The sequence below is a fragment of the Polypterus senegalus genome, chromosome 8, assembly GCF_016835505.1.
Source record: "Polypterus senegalus isolate Bchr_013 chromosome 8, ASM1683550v1, whole genome shotgun sequence".
NCBI classification, from domain to species: Eukaryota; Metazoa; Chordata; class Cladistia; order Polypteriformes; family Polypteridae; genus Polypterus; species Polypterus senegalus.
The window spans coordinates 157,057,040-157,078,796 of record NC_053161.1 but is presented as its reverse complement, the minus strand read 5'-3'; the positions used below and the strand labels follow the sequence as shown (position 1 = coordinate 157,078,796).

The 21,757-nt window shown below is 40.5% G+C and overlaps 2 protein-coding genes across 2 annotated transcripts in view; both read left to right on the top strand.

The window, feature by feature from the left end:
* LOC120533203 (zona pellucida sperm-binding protein 3-like) overlaps window positions 1-21,757 on the top strand; it is a 45,004-nt gene that overhangs the window by 12,142 nt on the left and 11,105 nt on the right. The window lies entirely within an intron of this gene.
* On the top strand, window positions 16,327-19,573 carry LOC120533223 (zona pellucida sperm-binding protein 3-like). The gene is made up of 9 exons (XM_039759999.1): window positions 16,327-16,721; window positions 17,936-18,054; window positions 18,188-18,291; window positions 18,371-18,545; window positions 18,619-18,739; window positions 18,825-18,916; window positions 19,016-19,132; window positions 19,205-19,330; window positions 19,437-19,573. The coding sequence occupies exons 1-7, from the start codon at window positions 16,380-16,382 to the stop codon at window positions 19,110-19,112; spliced, it is 1,050 nt and encodes a 349-aa protein (XP_039615933.1). The 5' UTR covers window positions 16,327-16,379; the 3' UTR covers window positions 19,113-19,132; window positions 19,205-19,330; window positions 19,437-19,573.

The following is a 21,757-nucleotide window of genomic DNA, read 5'->3' as shown; positions in this document are numbered from 1 at the left end:
CTCTTGGGGGAATAGGAAATTAAGACCTAAACTATTTCACTTCCAGTTAAGACTATAATATGACACCAAAAACTCAGAATCAGTGTCTCCATGATGGGACAGTTAACTTCGTAAGCTGGAATGTTAAAGGCCTGAATCACGAATTAAAGAGAAAGAAAGTACTTTCTCACCTAACAGGTCTAAATGCTAAAATAGTATTTTTACAGGAAACCCACTTACTAAGTAAGGATCAGTTCCGCTGCAAAAGACTGGACTGGCCAAATGTTCCATTCTAGTTTTACAAAGAAAACTAGAGGGGTGGGAATTCTCATACATAGAACAGTACCATTTGTAGCATCAGATGTAGTATTGGATCCTGAAGGGAGATATGTGATGGTCATGGGAGACTTATCTAACTGTAAAATGATTTTGATAAATGTTTATGCACCTAATGTTGATGATAAGGAATTTATACAAAATTTATTTGCATCCATTCCCAATCTGAACACTCATAAACTTATAATGGCTGGGGACTTTAATTGTGTTCTAAATCCACTTTTAGATAAGACTTCCTCCACAGGGGAACGCAACTAACACCGCAAAGATAATTACAAAGTTTATAACTGATCACAACTTATCAGATCCCTGGAGGTTTTAAACCCAAATTCAAGAACATATTCTTTCTACTCACCAGTACATCATTGCTACTCAAGGATTGATTACTTCTTTATAGATAATAACTTCTTGCCTAAGATTAAATCTTGTAAATACGATGCTATTGTTATTTCAGACCATGCTCCGATGATCTTGGAGCTGAAATTACTAAGCCCCATACACTCACCCCGAGATGGCGTCTCAATCCGCTTCTATTAGCTGACGAGAATTGTACTGAATTTATATCCAAACAAATTGAATTCTTTCTAGAGACAAATACATCCCCTGAGATCTCTGCAGGAACACTCTGGGAAACTCTTAAGGCCTTCTTAAGAGGACAGATTATCTCATATCTTTCCCACAGAAATAAATCCGCGAAGAAAGTAGCAGAGATAAAAAGCGAAATTACTAAAATAGATGAAGAACATGCCAGACTACCAAGCGAGACTCTACATAAGAGGAGGCAGGCTCTACATTCAGAATTAAACCTCTTGACAACTAAAGAAACCGAACAACTAATTTACAAATCCAGACATCATTATTATGAACATGGAGAGAAAGCTAATAAGCTTTTAGCGCAACAAATTCACAAGCAAGAAGTGCAACGCAATCTCGTAATTACTAACACGAATGGAGATAAAATCATCGAACACAAAAATATAATGTGCACTTTTAGAGACTACTATAAATCCCTATATACTACTGAGTTTAAAGAAGACAATATACAATCTAATGCATTTCTGGATAAATTACAGATACCACAAATTGACGCTATTAGTGTGGAGGAGCTCGATAAACCTCTGTCATTATCAGAATTACTGGATGCTATAAAGTCACTCCAAGGTGGAAAAGCAGCAGGCCCTGATGGCTACCCTGCAGAGTTTTACAAGAAATTCTCCGCTCAGCTAGCTCCCTCCTATTAGCAACATTTACAGAAGCCAGAGATAACCAATCTCTTCCACAAACCTTTCGCCAAGCACTAATCACTGTCTTTCCAAAACAAAATAAGGACTTATTACAATGTGCATCATACAGACCAATTTCACTTCTGAATAACGACGTTAAAATACTCTCTAAAATCATAGCTAGAAGGATGGAGAAAGTGCTCCCTCAATAATATCACAAGACCAAACTGGATTTATTAGGGGCCGACACTTATCTTCAAATCTTCGACGCCTGTTTAATGTAATATACTCACCAACTAAATCAAACACCCCAGAAATATTATTATCATTGGATGCAGAAAAGCATTCGACATGATTGAATGGAAATACCTTTTACTATTTTGGAGAAGTTTGGGTTTGGCCCAACATTTGTGCATGGATTAAATTACTGTATACTAACCCAGAAGCTTCAGTTTGCATCAATAACATTTGCTCAGACTACTTTAAACTAGAACGTGGCACAAGACAAGGATGCCCTTTGTCACCACTGCTGTTTGCAATTGCCATTGAACCACTGGCAATACATTGTCGAAATACTGATCAGATAAAGGGGATTAGCAGAGAAGGACTGGAACAGAAAATCTCATTATATGCAGATGACATGGTACTGTATATATCGGACCCAGAAAATTCTGTGCCTGCAGTCTTAGCAGCACTCACAGAATTTCAAAAGCTCTCTGGTCTCAGAATTAATCTGAATAAAAGTGTACTCTTTCCGTGAATTCGCAAGCATATAATATTAGATTAGACACCCTTCCTTTTATCATTGCAGAACAGTTTAAATACCTCGGGTAAACATCACAAGTAAACATAAAGCTCTTTATCAAAAAATTTCGTCGTCTGTATGGAAAAAATTAAACAAGACTTGCATAGATGGTCAACCCTTCATCTCACACTAGCTGGAAGAATTAACACTGTTAAGATGAATATTCTTCCTAAGCTCCTTTTTATTTCAAAACATACCAATATACATTAATAAATCGTTCTTTAAGCAATTAGATTCAACAATAACCTCATTTATTTGGAATTCTAAACATCCACGCATCAAAAGAGCGACCCTACAAAGACAAAAGGCAGAAGGCGGCATGGCTCTACCTAACTTCCAGTTTTATTACTGGGCGCAAATATACAGTCGATAAGAACCTGGACACAAATAGAAGAACATACACAGGCATGGACCGCAATAGAAGTAAAATCCTGCAGTACTTCTTTGTATTCCTTGCTTTGTGCTCCAATAAACACACGCTATCGGCAATACACTAATAACCCAATTGTGCTCCACTCACTTAGAATCTGGAACCAATGTAGAAAGCATTTTAAGACGGAGAAGCTTCTTTCTGTGGCACCCCTGCAAAAGAACCACCTCTTTCAACCCTCACAAACATATGCAGTTTTTAATATCTGGAAAAATTTGGAATTAACTTGCTTAGAGACCTTTATATAGACAACGTCTTTGCATCCTATGAACAATTACGTTCCAAATTTAACATTCCAGCTACAAATTTCTTTCACTATCTTCAAATCAGGAACTTTGTTAAACAGAACCTTCCAGATTTTCCTCATCTTGCACCCTCATCCACGCTGGAAAAATTATTGCTCAATTTCAAGGAGTTAGACTCCATCTCTACAATATATAAAATCCTTTTACAATCCCTTCCTTTCAAAGATCCAAGAGGACACTGGGAAAATGACCTCTCAATTAATATATCAGAAAAGGAGTGGAAAGTAGCAATGCAGAGAATTCACTCAAGCTCCATATGCAAAGCATACAATTATACAACTCAAAATTATATATCGAGCACATCTGTCTCGACTAAAACTCTCCAAAATGTTTCCAGGGCATGATCCAACCTGCGAACGTTGCAACCAAGCCCCAGCCTCACTAGGTCACATGTTCTGGGCCTGCTCCAAATTAACATTATTCTGGACAAAAATTTTTAATTACCTCTCAGACAGTCTTGGACTCACAATCCCTCCTAACCCATTAACAGCTGTGTTTGGGGTTCTTCCAGAGGGTCTTAAAGTGGAGAAAGACAAACAAACTGTGATTGCATTCACTACACTGTTGGCACGCAGACTTATTCTGATAAACTGGAAGAACCCAAACTCTCCTCTTTAAGTCAGTGGGAAACTGATGTGTTATATTATTTAAAATTGGAAAAATCAAATACTCAGTTAGAGGATCTGTGCAGACTTTTTCAAAACATGGCAGGATCTAATCAGTAATATTTTGAAATGATTTTATAAAGCACAGAGAATTTGTTGATTTAGGTATTTTTAAAAGCCTTAAATTTTACACCGTTTGGCTTGCTCTCTCTCTCAAGGGTGGGGATCGATCTGTTCTTAGCATAATTCTTTTTTTTTGTAAAACTTGATTGCTATGTATTGATTGTAATAAAATTAATAAATAAATAAATAAAAAAAAAAAAAAAAAGACCCCTTTTCACAAAATCTGGAAATACGTATGTACCCCTGCGTTTCTTTGATTAACTGAAAATGACACTTACTGAGGTTGTACAACTCAGGGGATTCCCTTTGAGAAACTGTTTCATTCTGTAAAAGATTTTCGTCTACAAAAAATAAAATGTATTCGCTCTTTAAAACAACAGTCCACACACTCTCTCACATACAGACACACACACACGCACAGACAGGCAGGAGTACAAAATGCATACGCTTTTTAAAATAACATTCCTCGCTCCCATTGCCTGCCACAGCTAAAACAAAATGAATACGCTCTTTAAAACAACAGTCCATACACTCTCACACACACTCTCTCACTCACACACACACACACAGACAGATAAATAACCCAGGACATTTTAATACGAGTCACTCCTTTTTCACTCCCAGTTCAGACCTATAGAAGCACGGCACTATAAAAAAATTCTATTTTATGGTGGCTAGACAGACTCTCGCAGATGATAGGCTATTTGTAACAACCCGAAACATTTTAATACAGTAAGATGGACACAAACATTTTCAGATTAGACAACCGGGCCTCATAAATACAGGAACATGTTATAATATTCATTTAGCCCATGATTCAACAATACACATGACGCGTCTTAAAATCCTCTGGACTTTGGGCTCGCCAATTCTGAATTAATATAATTACAATTCATTTAGTGAAATGAATGAAAGCGCATACATTACAAGAGCGTTCGTAATCACAGGCACGAGTGCACTCACGCGCAAGAACGCACACACAAGCACATGCGGCGCAGGCACACGTCGGATCTTTGTAAACACTTTATCAATTTTAAAAATATTCTTACTTGTTTCATCATGATGGATCGGAGAATCTATTTGAATATAAATTTCTACAAAACAAAAAAAAAAAAATTAATCCGTACATTTTTAAATAAAACTTGATTCATATATACTGACACATATACTAATACACACCCGGCATACAGTATACTCAAAATGCACTCACATGGACAGTTCATGTGGTTAATCAGTCCATGCAGGTATTAAGATATTCTTAAAAAACAATTTTACAGTCTGCCGAATCGGCTCGGATATACACATCTGAGGAAAAATATAAGGAATCAGACCTCTGATTTTAAATACATGCTCATTTAACATGTATAATATTCATGAATAGGGTTTAATAACGATAATCAAAAAATAATGCTTACCGTGTTCGCCAGAGACGATGGCTTCTGCAAACTAGTCAGTATGAAGAATGTTAATATTGCATTTTAGCCATTAAAAATTACAATGCGACGTTCCCATGAGGCCGATATGACGCACCATTTTCAGAGAAATTCATCTTGTCTTTCTGACCGGTTTGCAGGCTAATGATAACGAAGTCCACTCGCGGTGTTATTTTATACGAAAAGAATTTTTTGAAGTTTGAACGGTAATTTATAATCATAGATATGGGCCATTTGCCAGACAATTTACACGGGCAGGTAATGGAATCTATGCACAGCTAAAGGGTGATCCTACACTCCCTTAGCATCATGCGAGCGGCACATTTTTTTAAAAAGAGATGAAAAAAAAAATGACCTCCGCAGCTTCAAAGTGCCTTTCTCTACTCCCAGAAGGACCTTAAAGAATTCCCTCAGTGGCAGTGGGGGCAGTTTGGGGTGGGAGATTACAACTCTGTGTCAGCCTCTAAGTTGCACAGCTGAAGTGAGAAGCTATGGGTGATGGGTGCTCGAAATGGCCGGCGAGCGCTCTGCACATGGGGGTTATGGGGAGACCAGCCCAGTGTCAGTGCTCTGAAGATGGCAGGAACGGGCTCCTGATAAATGCTCGCAGGGGGCTGCTAAAGGTGGTGCTGAGAAATTCCATTTGGTCTTTCTCTATGGGAAACCAGATTCAATGTTTCTTAAGGTGGAAGATTCAGCTGTTGGATGATTAGACCTTTCTGTGAAAGGATTTTCAGGGAGATGGGGAAGGTGGCTTGACTTAGATAAAATAATGACGGATTGAGTGATAAAGCAAAGGTTAGATTGATATTTTAAATAATATATACAAGGGGTCTTACCCAAAGCAGTATAGGCTACAAGGTAACTCGGCCCGGCTGGAATGCTGGGACCTCGATCATAGATTCCATTTCCCGCTCAGAGTCTTTAGAAAATGCTTCGCTGTTTTATACTACACTTTCAGAAGGGCTTTCAGAATGGAGAGAGGACTGGGAAGTGTGGGGAGGCAGGCCGTCAGGTGCTGCATCACCGGGGTCCGAGGCAGGCCCTTCAGGCCGGAAGGGTACGGATAGGAACGTGCCCAGACTTGTGCAGGGCCAAGGCAGACCCTGGGCATGTCTGGTCTTGTTGAGGTAAAGGCAGTAACTTGTCTGGGCTTGTTTTTCAGTAGAGGGGGGCTGGGAAGTAGGTGGGGGTGTTGGTGGGATCAAGGAGGGGGAAGACATCCATCAAACTGCCCTTGAGAGTATACTGGGGCAGGTGGGTGTTGGCGGGTTCAAGGAGGGGTCAGACATCCATCAAAATGCCCTTGACAGTTTCCTTTACCAATAAGTTTCAGGGGGCGGGTTCAAGGTGGAGTCTGGGCGGGGACAGGGTCTCCTTCACCAATCCGCCGGCAGGGGGCAGGGGCCGGGTCATGTGGATGGGGACAGGGCTGGGTCACGTGGAGTGGTGGGGCTTATGGGGAGGGACATCCGGTCTTGCGTCATAAAGGGGTGGGGCTTAAGGGGGCGGGAGTCCATGTATGGCATCATAAATGGGCGGGGCTTAATGTCATTCATCATTTTGATTAACAGTTTGACAGAATGTCCCTGCCTAATACTACTTATATGATATGGTTACTGTTAAGATTTAAAAGAATATGATATTTCAACTATCTATTTTGAGAGAAGCATTGAAATGTTTGGGACAAATATTTTAAAATATAATTCTGCTACTGGATTATTTTCACAATATGAAGTATTTTGAGCTGTGAATATGAGCTAAAAGATAAAATAATAAATATAGAATAAATACAAAAACACATTAGTATATTTAGTTTTTCACCAGTTGGCAGACTCTCTTCACCTACCTACCTGTAGTTGAGACAAGTTTGTATCGCTTCGTTGTTAAATGACATTTTTAAAGCAAAAGTGATTGGTCAGTAACAATATGCTGATCTTGTATGGTGACCTAGGCAGTCTCTCGCTCACTCCCGATTTTTGAAAATAAAACGGCACTGGTCTCCCCTAAACTTTCTTGTGTATTCAGATATGGGGCTGGATATTTGAGGAGTAAACCGCAAGACTATGATTATCTATATATATAATTCACTAAGGCAAGACAACCATGAAAAGCACGCCGGAAGGGGCGTGGATTCACTAAGCCCGACAAGTGAGACACCTATGGCGCACACAGGAAGGAGCCACGCCCACCAACTCCAAGACCATTGGATACGACGACAAGGGCCACGCCCACCAACTCGGACGCGATAACACAGAAAAAATGGCATCATTTATGTTCGTCTGTCGTAGAGGCCACATGCAGTGCAGGTCAGGTTAATGTCATGCACCTCCGAGCCACGTTGACTGTTCATAGAGGCATGTTTCTCGCGGAGGTGAATCGCCATATGCAGCGTGTGAAATGGTTTGCGAGGGGTATCGCATGGGATCCTTAAAACAATCCTTTAAAACTGAGGTTAAAGCACAATGAAGGAATCAGTCTTTAAAAACCAATAAGCCCTGTGCCTCTGTTTCATTACTGTCTCACCTGCTTCACCAAAGCAGGCCCTGCAACAGTCGAGACGCTCTGTCAGCAGCTGACCTTCTCTGTGCCTAACCGGTTCACACAGAGGCAGCGCAAGAGAAAGCCGCACCAGAGACAGACAGAGGCACACACATAGGCAGCTGGTGGGCGGCTCTCCGTGAGTTTCTCTTGCAAGTGGACACGTGACGAGGCAGTGTGTATGCTTCGAGAACGAGGCTGGACGCGGCTTGCGACCGGGCACATGAGCAGGCAGTGTGTATGCTTCGAGTGCGAGGGTGGACGCGACACGACCATCTAGGAAAAATCATGTCGCGGATGTGATTCGCTGTATGCAGTGTGTAAACAGTTTGTTTGTCGCAGATGTGAATCGCTGTATGCGGCGTGTAGAACAGTTTGCGAGGGGTGTCCCTGTGTCTTTCCAGAAGTGTTCAACCATCAATAAATAATAATGCGGCGTTTGTTATGCCACGGGTTCATTATTGTGTTGTATTTTGCTCTCTCCAGAGTTCCATCTTTTCATTCACTTACTGTTGTATTTTCACACTAACCTGTTTTAGACAACTGTGTCTTTCCAGAAGTGTTTAGCATTCAATAAATAATTATGCATGACATTGAGCGTGTGTCTACCTGGCGTGGGTAAGCCGTTGAACCCCATTCGGGCTGCAAACCATGGAATTGCCACTAAGTGCGACTCATATGCTCCCACTGTTTTCGTCCCTACCCTTTGTACACACCCCCTCCCACACGTTGACTGGTAATAGAGGCATGTTTCTCACGGAGGTGAATCACCATATGCAGCGTATAAAACTGTTTGCGAGGGGTATCCCATGGGATCATTAAAACATTCCTTTACAACTGAGGTTAAAACACAATGAAGTGAGCAGTCTTTAGAAAACGAATTTTCAGTTACGACGCACGACCGCGTGCAGCATAGCAAAGTGTTGTACACGCTACATACAGCAATTAGCATCCGCGACAAACATGCGTCTTCTTAGATGCTCCTGCTTTTTGTACACACCCCTCTCCCACCTCGCTACGCCGCACGGACGATTGTGTGTTGGTTCGTTCCGTGCATTGTTACAATGTTGCTTTTCTTGCTGATTTATTACATTACCGATTTTGCAAATGTTACATTTTCTCCCTGTGCTTAAAAATTATAATAATTATTATTATTATGGTACGCTGCGGGTTGGCTAGTATTTTATATTTCATGTACATTAAAGAAACATCAACAACAAATCAAATTAATAATATGTTGAACAATTATTATAAAAGTAAAGTGGAATAAGTCTGACTCTGCAACTGGATGAATAAAAAAAAAAGACAAGTATGTGTTCAGGTAAAGTATCACATCTGGTTGATGGATTTGGCCCAAAATTTAATACAGATCTACAATTTTGGTATAACAACCACATACCAAATTTCATCCATCTATCTCGTTGCATTTTTGAGTTATCGTGTTTACACACACACAATCATAATTCCATAAAACGTTATTTTTGGACTCAGGGAGGTCTAAACCGTCAAGATTAATCAAAATCTTAAGGTCTGATTTTTTCACCATTACTATACTTTCTCTATAATTTGTAAACGAGAAAATAAAAACGATTTCTCCTGTGCAAAGTGGCAGGGGAATTACTGTCAACAAAAAGCAGACACCTGAGGAAAAAACTGAAACGTTACTGACTCGCGATGTTTCTGTCCATACGGTAAAGGTTTTGTTGACCAGCACATTCCGATTTCAGGCGTTTGAATAACATCTTGATATACAACAAGTGAAAAGAAAGGCGGCACCATAAATCCATCCAACCATCCATTATCCAACCCCTGCTATACACTAACTACAGGAGATGGGAGCTCTTGAACCCAGCACGGTCAGTTATGTCACCGATGAGCTGGACAGTGAAGAAACAATGAAGCAAGGGGATGGTGCAAAAGGTGCTTTTATTAAAAACAACAAAATCAAAACAGTGTGTGTCCAAAAAGAAAGTGCAGTCAAATGTTCATTAAATAAATAATCCATAAAAAGATAAAATCCCAAACGTTTAAAACAAAGCTAAAATGGCAGCAGACACTGGGGCTACACCAGCCAGACACAGCTCCTTCCCAGCCTCATCAGGTCATGGAAGCTTTGCTCAGCCAATGAGACTTCAGCCGCCGTGGTCCTCTATGAACCGACCCCCATCTTAGCTGCCTCCGCCGGTGTCTGCTAGAACGCTCATGGGTCGGTTGTCCTCCCATCTTCCTTCTCGCATACATGGTCGTCCCTCGGATCCCTAGGGCAGACTCCTCCTTGATCGTACCCACTCTCCTATATAGTCAGTGGGCACGATCCGTCCCTTTAGCGCTAATCACTTGCTCTATCTGGGACCTCCGACCGTGCTGGCCTTCCTTTTGCTTGTCTCGCTCTTGCTCCTGTCTTTTACCATTCTCTCACATTTTTCCTTCCGCCTCACGCTTCTCCTATTTATTACGGGGACGTGGTTCAGGTGTGGTGATTAGCAGGTCCCGGATTCAATCACGGATGAGCCCGGGAACCGCTCTGGCCACACTACCACACCCCCTCTATAAGCCGGGAGTGCACGGATTATTTAAAAACTGGCCTTTTTGATCTGAGCTGTGGACCCGCTACACCACAATCATTTGAGGATACATTTTGCTAATTTGTTAGATAATGTGTACTTTTATTCCCCCAAAAACAACAAACTCAGGAAAACAGCTTAGCTTACCTAATTTAGGCTAGGAGCCCAACTTAAAATAGGCTGACTGGACCAAAGTCCTGGGTGTCCAAGATAAAGTTTGGGACCCACAGACCGAAACTGTTGGCTTTGCTCTAAGGCTAAAGGGTGCCATTTTGTGGACTGAGCTTTAATGGCTTTCATAACTGAGTGACATTGTTGTCAAAGCCTTGTATGGTGAAAGTTCTTTTAGATGGAGTAGCCTGCTCACTTCAGGCAGGTGTTTATGGTGGGTGCTAGAAACTGCAATTCTACTTATTTTAAAGGATGTAAACAAGCAATTCTGTGTATATTCTTTGTCAGATTTTAACATTTTGTAAAAATCTTCTCGCAAAGGATATATTTGCTATTGAGGATGAAATAATCTGTTTCATGATCAAGCTGGGATGTCAGAACTAAAGATCTACTGGCCAAGGTGGACAGAATTCAGCCTTGATGTTCTCTGGCAGTTTATTGGGTTCGTTTCATTTAAAAACACAACTGGTGCAACACACACAATGTAGGTTCCTTGCAACAAGGGGTACCTATCAAACACTAAAAGTTGGCTTTGGATTTTGTCTCCCCTTCTGACCCTGGTAAATAACATTCTTGTCTACAGAGAGGAGAATGACCTCATCCTCAACATAGACAGGACCAAAGAAATAATATCTGACTTCTCTACAGCCTCTTATCATCAAAGGGACTGAGGTGGAGAGGGATTCCTGGGATTGCAGGTTACATCACACCTGAGCTGGACTCTTAACACCACAGCCACAGTGAAAAAAGTCCAGCAAAAGTTATATTTTATTAAGTTGCTCAGGAAAGCCGGCCTGAACCATTGCCCTCTCACCCAGGCCTACAGAGGACTGATAGAGAGCATTCTCACCGCAGGTATAACTGTCTGGTATGGGAGCACCACAGAGGCAGAGAGGAAGGCTTTGCAAAGAGTCACAAAGACTGCGGAGAGGATCATAGGGACAAAACTTCCTTCCATAGACTTTATGTATGCACATCGTTGTCGGAAAAGAGCAGAGGGAATTATTAGGGACTCGCTCCATCCAGCTCACTCTCTGCTCAGACACAACAAACTGTATGTACAATCTGAAACACAGCAGAGTGGACAGCATCATCACTCACAGGACAAGGTTTTTCAATAGCTTCTTCCCTGCCACAGCCAGACTGATGGCGAAACAAAATTATTGAATATGTGTAATAACCTCACACAACCTCACTTCACTTGTCATGTTGTTTCTGAGGGGACAAACTGAAGCAGCTCTTAATAGCTCAGGAGAAAAGAAAAGAAAAAACACACACAAAAGCTTTAGTGTTGCTTACACAGAGAGAGCTTGAGGAATGAGAAAAGTGCTATATAAATGTAAATAATAATTATTATTATTAGTAATAGCATAGCAAGAAATGTATGGATTGATGGATGGTCATATGAAGTTTCACCTAGAAATAGAACTTGATCATCAGCAGCCGAACGAGGGGATCCCCTAATAAAACCCTGCTCAATAATGCATACAACATTGGAAGATGCACACATAGAAATTCAAAGACCCATCCGTTAAAAATAAAAATGTATTCTTCTTATGCTAATATAATAAGAAAACTAAAAGTATGGCCTTACAATGATGCAAAAAGCAAAGCAAAAACAAACAAAAAAATAACTTTCATGATAGCACCCAAACTATAGACACCAATAATAGCCAACAGTGAACAACACTGTCAAGTGAATGACTTTCTCTTTTTTGAGCTCTCGCTCAGCTCAACTTCTTAACCTGCATGACCTTAACAAACAGCAGGCCTATTACTAAAAAAAATCTAGGAGTCTTTGCATGTTTTGTAGTTATACACCTGCCTACTGCTGAATTCTTAGGTCAGGTCAGTCCAGTTCAACTGCTTTGTCTTCTTTTGTTCTTCGAAAACCCCCTTCAGTCTGTTTGCTGCCAGTTTCCCCCATGTCTTATAATCCTGACAATGGAGAGTTATTGGTCACCAATCTGAGATTTCAGTTGATACCCCTTTCTTTGAAATTCAAACTACAATCCCTTTCTTCCACAATTCAGGTGCCTAACATCCTACCTTAATTACCTGAAAGAGCCCCACTATGTCGTCCTTTATTATTTCCCAAAAGGTTTCATAAAATTCAAGGGACAGTCCATCTGTTCCAAGTGTTTTTCCCCTCTTGCCTTGCTTTTTTGCCTATTGTATCTCCAAAAATGAGATCTTCTCTTCCAATCTCCTCTGCTCCTGTTCACTTAACACATTACATGTACCTTTAAAGGCCTTCTACCATTAGGCTAAGTCTGTCTTCTGCTCTTGGAATGTTTTTTTTTAGAAAATCTCTGCTATATTCACTTTTTCTTCTTCTTTTCTCTGGAGATTCCTTCCAGGTCCTTCAGTTGCTTAGTATGATTCTTCTTCTTCCTTTATCCTTTTAAAGAAGAATCAAGTACATTTTTCATCTTCTTCTAGTTCTTGTATCTTGCTGTGAAATTTTAGTTTTTCTTCCTTCTTTTTTATATATATTTTCTATTTTTTCCTTGGTTTCCCTTATCTGCATTTCTGTATCATTCTCATTCTCCTCCCCATTGAACCTTTCCAGTTCTTTTTGCGATGCTTCCATTTCCTCTCTTTCACTCTTGCTTTCCTCTCTGCCTTTGATCTGGAAGAATTTGCGTGACCTGAATGTCATGATCTCCCATCATTCTGCCACCAATTTGCATGCCTCCTTCAATGTCTTCCATTTTCTGTACTGTTTTCCTCTAAGGGGTGCTAGCTCCCTGAAAAAACGTTCGTTTCTGTAATTGCGGCGTCTTAAGTAACACGAAACTAGATATAATGTAAAAAGGCGATACCCCCTCCCTTAGTGATATGGCAGTAAGAAATCACATAGGAAAAATAACTTTGCTTTCTTTAATGACGGCTTACACTGTATAACAGATGGGAAGCTATGACAAGACCTTGTGTAGAGTCTGCCATTTTCGTCGTTGCACTGGAAGGATTTTCCAGATTGGATGACGGTATTTCCCATCCATCCATCGGCTACAAAGGTGTGCTGGGCAATGTTCCAAGGCCTTATACTCTTTCTCCATGTGCAGGCCATTCCAAACAAGAAAAAGAAGATCCAACGTCATGCTGACTCTGACACACAGAAATAGTACAATGCCCATTTCGCAGTTGTCCCTTTCGTCTCTTCTAATGCTTGCCTAGCAGTTCTAAATGATGAGCCCCTGTGTGCTAAATTTGGCCTTGTGTTAGCTGTACATGTGAGTGGATTTATAAAATATTTTTTGTACAGAGCATAGTAACATATTAAACTTATGTACTTATTACAGATACTTTTCCTCATATTCTTTTCTTATTTCTTCTTTCTCTAACAAGGTTGTGTTAAATTTCCAAACCGCCCCATTCTTGTTTCTCTCCTGATTCTATTTGTACTTACAGAAGATGATGGTCTGATAAAAACGCGAGGGCCACTTTGAAATTGTTCGTTTTAAGTGAAGATGTAATCGATTCAAGATGATCTTCCTTTCCATGTGTATTTATTCTTTCTTTCTTTCCCTCTTCTGTGCCTGTTGTCTCATAATTGATGATCTTCTAACATATCTAACATTAGCCTTGATGTTTTATCCATCTTCTTCCCTTTGTCGATCCTGCATTTAAAATCTCCCACAATCACTTCATCTTCCCTCTCACCACACAATATATTCAGTCTTTAAAGGAACTCAGAACTGTCATTTTTCATACAGAGTGCGTAAACATTTAAGATGTTGAGGGTTTGCTATTTGGACTTTGTGTTCAAGACTGCCAAGTGTCCCCTGATCACCTTTTCAAATCATCTAACCTTTTTTGTCCTGGTTTTTCACTAAGAAGCCCATCCCACTGTTTTTGTTATCATTTTATGCCAAGAAGTCCATTGGACTGTAGGCCTAGCCCTGCTCCCCCAGTTAGTGATCTAAACCATACTCCTCCCAGGTAGGGGATTGTGTATAAACGGCCAAACTGACAAGGATGGTGCCTTTTGATTAGAAAAGATAAAGAAGACAGAGCTCCCTGATACCAGTGCTTTTAATGACAGAGTGAACAACACTTTTATTGTTTCATTTGTTTATTTTTCATGAACAAAATCATTATTTAACAGGTTTTTCACTGGTGTAGGACTGTAAAAATGTGCATATTTGTCTGGAGATCAATCCACTACATGCATATACATATATATATATATATATGAAAAATTGAAAAGTAAAGGCATAAGGGAAAATTAAAAAGTATAGGCAATTTAAAAATTATGCAGTCACCACAACAGATCAAAGCTAATACAATAAAACACATGTTGGCTTATGAGTAGTTCAGACATGCACAGTTCAGCACTCGGCCATTGGGCTCATTAAAGTCAAATGAACATGGACGCTCCGCTGTGGGATTGCACTAATGCTGAACAATGTGCCGAAGTGAGATTTCATTGGACAGAGAGAATGAAATCTGCTGAAATTCACCAAAGGATATGTTTAACTCATAAAAAGAACAGGAACTGCTTAAGAATGTTTATGTTAAGTAGAATCTGCAGTGGCTGTTGGGTATTTTTTTTTGGCCTTTGAACCCCTGCAGATTTTGTGTTTTTCCCTTACATCACAACTCCTGGAGTTTTTATTTTTTTTCTGTCCTCCCAGACCATCTGACTACAACATTAGACTTATCATTAGAGACATATTACTATTAAATTGTTTAAAAGTGATGTCTCATGAGTCGAGGAGCCCCTGATAAGATATTGAACTTGAGGTAAGTTACCTTGGCCAATGTTGAGATATTCTTGCTTTCTATTTGTGCTTACCTGTGCTGAGTGAACCGATATAAAAAGAACATGAACGGTTAAAGTCCCTTTCCTGGACATTTTTACACCACAAACCTATTAATTCACTATTACATAAATAAGCAAAAAAAAAAGGAAGATTTCTTTATGTTATCTGAAGTCCACTTCCGGATTATGACATAACCATGGAGCAGTCACTGGCACAACCACTGTTTGGCTCAAAAATAGTATTTATCATCGCCTCATCATTTTTTGACCCAGTCCACCCAAACCTGTGCCAGCTTCCCTTGTGGTTCTCCCTGTTGCCTTCTACTAACTTTTTTTACAGGGCGATTTACTTTATGACCTTTTATGTTTAAACAATAAGAAACAAACTCAATGTAAATGGAAAGATGATTGTCCTGTCTCTGCTTTGAAAGGCTGATATTGGAGATAATTGGATTTTACCACAACAGGTCCAAGAGCTGCTTGCATAATTCGAAACGTTTTAAAAATGAATTTGCTACAAAACCATAATCCATAATCAGAATTAGATCAAATAGAAGCTAAATAAATGTTCAAAAAAGACTTTGTAGTTGTCCCCCAATTCCACAAAAACACTTGACTACATTCAACTTCATAAAATTTGTAATTATTCTATTAATACAAGTTTTCCATCATGTTAGTGTACAATATCCACACTCCCACAAATCTCCTAAATGAAAATTCTTCATCACCATTAACGTTTAAAATTTAGTACACTTTATTCGTCTCTTTCGTAAAGCAAATAAGTTTGGTTTTAGTTATCAAGAGATTAAAACCCCCAATTCCTTCCTCCGTGTTCTAATTGTTAAGTGACTGCCTGAGATGTTTTTGCGGCTGTCTTGATTTTAGATTCTAATTTAATTATCTCCTTCCCGTAATTAACCTCAGTATTTCATGCCTCTTGTTCATTTCAAACGCGATTGGTGTCTGATTGGCGATCTTTTTCTCCGCACGTGTTATTAACATTAAGAAGTCGACCACCTTCATTCGTGTATATAAACACGGAGCTGCGCCTCGTTCTTTATTGCGTTTTGCTGATTTTCCCCTTTGTTATTTCAAAATGTGGTGTAAAGACAAGGGTCAGATAGCCGTGGTGTTGCTGCTCTTTTTCCTGTGCGATGCTTTAGCTCAGCCCCGTTTCAAAGGACGGAAGGTTATAGCAAAGTCCCAGAAGCCCGCGGTCTTGCAATATGTTGAGCCGAGAGTTGGCGCTCCGCAGACCGTAACCGCTCAGTGCACCGACAGTGAGGTGATCGTCACCATCAGTCCGGACTTGTTGGGCATCCAAAAGCTGGTGCAGCCTTCTGATCTTTCCATGGGTGGATGTGGCGTCACCAGCCCGGCCGGTGCTCAGCCCTTTGTGATTGAAGCGCCTCTGCAGGGCTGTGGGAGCACCGTGGAGGTGAGTGGCTTCAGGGCTCTCGCACTTTTCTTTCCCTAATGCTGTATCTATATTGTCTCGAAGACCGTTAGTGTTTTTTTCACGTGGTTTGTTTTTAATGTCTTGGTGTTCAAATCGCAATTGAATAGTCACGCATTAATGAGGACTTTGTTTCTCAGTATTGCTAAAGTGACCACAGCTTGGCTGTAGGACTTGATTTAAATTGGATGGAAACGAAAATCTACCGACTCTAGAGGTACAAGCCATATGAGTGGGCCCGCGGGATAAGGGATGAATCAGGCAATTGCGCAGTTAAGCCCTGTATTATGTGCTCAAACCTGTTTGAGGTGACTTTAGGTCCGTTGAAATTGCCCACCGTACTGGGCAAGTTATAAAATACAGCAGCTTAACGCTTACCTTGAAGTCTGAAAAGGAACACTGCATGGCTTCCTAAAGTGGATATCGTGATGACGGTTTGGAATGGTTGGTGTTACTGAACCCAGGTGTAGCTTTCATGCATCATTGCAGGGACATTGGACGATGCATTAAGAGTTGAGGACTTGTGCAGCAGCACCCTGAATGAATTTAAAGCTTTGTGGATAGGACCCATTAGGCATAAACGATTTGCATTGTGTTCAGAGGAACCTCTTGTGTCCAATAAAAGGCCTCAATAGTTTTCCTAATAAAACCTCTCACACAGTTCATATCTATCTATATAAATCTATAATTGCTTTTAGGATCTTGTGGTGGTTAAAATTCACAACTGAAAGCAATTTGCTAATGTAATGCTGGATCTTTAAATATTGTGAAATCGGGAAGGTTTTATAGCAAAGTAAATGAGAACAGTGAAAAACATTAGCATATTTGGGAATTCATGTGTCCTTTTCTTATGAACACTGGATTTAAACTTGTGTTTGATTAAACTAATACAACCAACTGTACCCATTTGGAATCTACACAGCTAATTTTACTGCTAGCTAAGTTCCAGCATCTTCTAGTCTACTGGTTATTGGAGAGGTTTTTGTGCTATTGAAGTGAGATCCTTGGGACCTCTTAGAGTTGGCAGTGAGTACTTAAAAGATCTGTTGCTCCAGATTAAGCCATATCAGTTAGGCTATGGTGTGCTCGGTTTATCAGTTACAAATTCAAGCCTAGTCTATCTTTGGGTTCAATAGAATTGTCACTGGAATGACAGATGGACTGACAGCTGAATAGGTCTAATTTTGTCTTTTTAGATGCTGGGAGCTGTAATAACGTACACCTTCACCCTGGACTACAATCCTTCTCCAATTGATGGTCTTCCCATTGTAAGAACAAATCCAGCTGTGGTGCAGATTGAATGCCAGTACAACAGGTAAGATATATAACTAAAGCACAAGTAGACTTGGTTCCATGTTAGAAATTCATGTTAATGCATATACAGCTAAACTGAAGCTACACAATAGTTCTGGCTCACCTTTCTGTGGGTTTTTTTAATCCCAACCCAGGTTACACAATGTCAGCAGCAATGCCTTAAACCCCACTTGGGTTCCCTACACCTCCACGATATCTGCTGAGGATATTCTGGGCTTCTCGCTTGTTATAATGAGCAGTAGGTGTACACATTTAAAAATCCTACTTTCCATTTGCACTGATGTGATCTGAACACCTTGTAACATTCCTGTCTGCAGGTGACTGGAGTGGGCCGAGTCCATCCAACACCTTCTTCCTAGGAGACCTCATTAATCTTCAAGCATCTGTGGACAGCACTAACCATGAGCCTCTCCGTGTCTTTGTGGACAGCTGTGTGGCCACTCCTGGATCCAATGCATCTGCCCCAGCCTACACCTTCATTGGGAATAATGGGTGGGTGTGAGTAATAGTCTGACTAGATCTTAGTCTGGAAACACAATGCTATGGTCACTCTTGTGTATTGCAGGTGTTTCTTAGACAGTAAACTGACAGGCTCCAATTCCCAGTTCATGTCCCCCAGAGTTGCCCAGTCTGTAATGCAGTTTCAGCTGGATGCCTTCAGGTTTTATGGTCTGACTACTGGTTCAGTAAGTCCTTTCCTGCCATCTCCTTTGGAAGAATCCCATTGAAGCTCCCAGGTGTGACAGTACTCTCTTGCATGTCTACTTTCAGATCTTCATTACCTGCCATCTGAAGGTGACCTTGGTGTCTGCTAATGCTGATCCTTTGAATAAGGATTGTTCATACAACTCTGCACTGAGCCAGTAAGTGACTGCACTGAGCCAGTAAGTGACTGACTGGGAGGATGAGGGTGCATCTGCTCAGATGAGGTAGCAGGTTGTGATTGGTGGCTGTGCTTTCAGGTGGAGCTCGGTGGATGGGGACAATGCTGTCTGTAGCTGCTGTGACACAAGCTGTGCCAACCCCCCTCCCTTTCAGGAGGGGCTCTGGTGCCCCTAAACACAGACCTAGGAGAGCAAGTAAGTGACCTCCCCAGCAGACGTCTGCAGTGTCCAGTCTGGGATAGACAAACTGTAATTTGTATTTTTCAGGTGAAGTGAGTGCACCAGCTGGATGGCAGGAGACCATTTCTGTTGGTCCTCTTTTTCTGAAGCAGGTAGCTCCTTTTGCTGCCGAGACAGGGACTGTGATGCAGAAGACAGACGAAGGCTCTGCAGGTAAATTGAACAGCCTAAATGCAAGCCATGTTATGGACTTAAATTCATGCTCTGGAAGATTACATTAAGTTAAATCAATTCCTTATCCTTATTTTACTCCTTGCAGACTCCCAATTCCACTATTCCATCCTTGGAGCTGTTGTAGGTGTCCTGGCTGTCTCATGTGTGGCTGTACTATTCTTTGCCTACAGAAAAGCAAAGGGTATTGATACTAAGCAATAAAATTTTAAAGCTTGCATTGTTGTTTTTTTGGGGGTAATTTGGCAGATTACAAACACCATTTTAATAGCATATTCTCGTCTTTTTAGACAGATGACACCACACACATGGCCACTACCTCATGGAACAATCTCTCGCCTATAATTCTAGGCAAATTTATTGATTGCAGGTCTGAGTATTAAGGAAACTAATTGTTTCCCACCTTTGCTAGAAAGTATCATTTTCACAAATGTGCTTACTAGTCTAGACAATGGCCTCCAGCATCTCCATGTGTCAAATATGATGGAACACAGCTTAAGTTGCTCTGATGTCTGAACAGATGGTGGGCACCACAGTTTAATTTAAAATTGCATGTTCTAGCCCTATGGGTTGGTGGGGGGCTAGGAATCTGGTACCCATGCTGCCTGCCATTGATCTAATTTGCTTTTATCTGCATTTGGACAACCCAGTGGCTTTTTTTGGGGGTCATTCACTAAGTTTCTGGCTTTGGGGTAGAATACTTCAAGTAGAATAAGGTCTTGAGTTCCCTAAAATCAATTACGGGGGAACTGAACAAATATCTACATTGACTGAGTCTCTCTTCTCTCCTCCTTCCCCCATTGTCATGGGGGTCAGCTCATTTTAAGAAGCTAGGAGCTCAATTTAAAAAGTTGGCTTTGCTTTTAAGATGAAGAGAATCCTTTTTGGTTGGAGTTTTGATAGCATTCATAATGGATATACCCTATTGTCAAAGATTTTGTAAGGCTATAAAGCCTGTTAGATGGAATATCTTGCTTCTGACCAGTTCAAATTGCTAGAAACTGCAATCCTACCTACACCCTCCATTCTTTCAAAATAAGTTGTGTATTTGTGATTAACAATGTTGAAATTTAAGATGTAGTTGATATTGATGTATGGATCAGTTTTTATGATCCCACTGGGATGTCTGAACTAAAATCTATTGGACACAAATCAACCTTGGTAGTTTAAGTTTGGGTTAATTTCATTAAATAACACAACTGGTGCAGCACAGACAATGCAGCCTCCTTGTAACCAGGATTATAGAGATAAGGGAAAAAAATGGTGTGCTTATTAGTGTCCTTTGATTAGACCAGAAAATGCATCTCCTTTTATAGATCAGAGTGCTCTCTGACCCTCAGAAGGATGACAAAAGTTCTTTGTCTTTGTTCCAGACCATTGAGTTTGGGTGTTTGGTCATGCCTCATATTTGCTGGTTTTATTGCAGTTGCACTCCAGGATTTCCCATCTGATTCTCCTTATATGCTACTTAAAATCCGCTGGAAGAAGGAATTGTTTTTCTGTAATCTCTGTGTTTCCTACTGAGGTTGGATTCAACTTGGCACCATCTTACAGTCCAGCAGAGGATTACCTTGGACAGTGGAAGGTCTCTTCAGTCTTAATGGCCATCTTGTACAGTAGGGTTGGTACTAAAGAGCAATCAGAGTTTTAGTGAAGTGGAAGGAACAGAACTAATGCTGGAGGTGAGTTATAAAGGATGTAGTCGACTTGGGCCTCTTGGGTTCATAAGCCAGGCCTTTTGGTCCATAACTGATATACAGGTAGAGTTATGGTGATTTTTCTCACTGACCATAGTGGTAAATGAATCAAGATCTAGAAGTTTGTGGAGATATGCATTGATCCATGACATTGACTGCTTGCATTTTTCTCTGAAGGTTTAGGATGCAGCATTTCTGTAAAACCAGAAATTGCATTTGAGAAAAAGGGGTCCGCAAATGAAGTGAAAAATCTCAAATGCCGATGCCACTTTGTTCAACAGGATACAGCAACTGCATACTTGGTTCTTTCATGAAAATAACTGAGCTCAGACTGAAGCCTGGCCAATGGGAGTTTCCAGATTTAGAGGTTGCAAGTTTACTTGTAATACTATACGTGTTTATTGTACATACTAATCAACTTAAGCTGAACAATGCCAAATTGTTCCACAAGAAATATAAGCTTTAACAGCGAATGCATACTTAGTTCTTTCATGAAAATAATTGAGCTCAGATTGAAGCCTGAGTTTACCCAGTTCCCAAATGCAGAGTTTGTAGGTTTACTGGATTCTTTCAAATGGAATACAGTATGTAATATAAGTGTTTATCGCACAGACTAATCCACTTAAACTAATAAAGTATATATTTGTTTTTTTTAGGTAGCAGTAATCAGGTCTGCATAGTAAGTCATGGAACTGCAAAGGGCTACTCCATA

Coding starts and splice junctions, on each gene's coding strand:
- LOC120533223 (XM_039759999.1), top strand. CDS start 16,380: ATGTGGTGTAAAGACAAGGGTCAGATAGCCGTGGTGTTGCTGCTCTTT. Junction 18,546..18,618: donor ACCTTCATTGGGAATAATGG/GTGGGTGTGAGT, acceptor TGTGTATTGCAG/GTGTTTCTTAGACAGTAAAC. Junction 18,917..19,015: donor TACAACTCTGCACTGAGCCA/GTAAGTGACTGC, acceptor CTGTGCTTTCAG/GTGGAGCTCGGTGGATGGGG.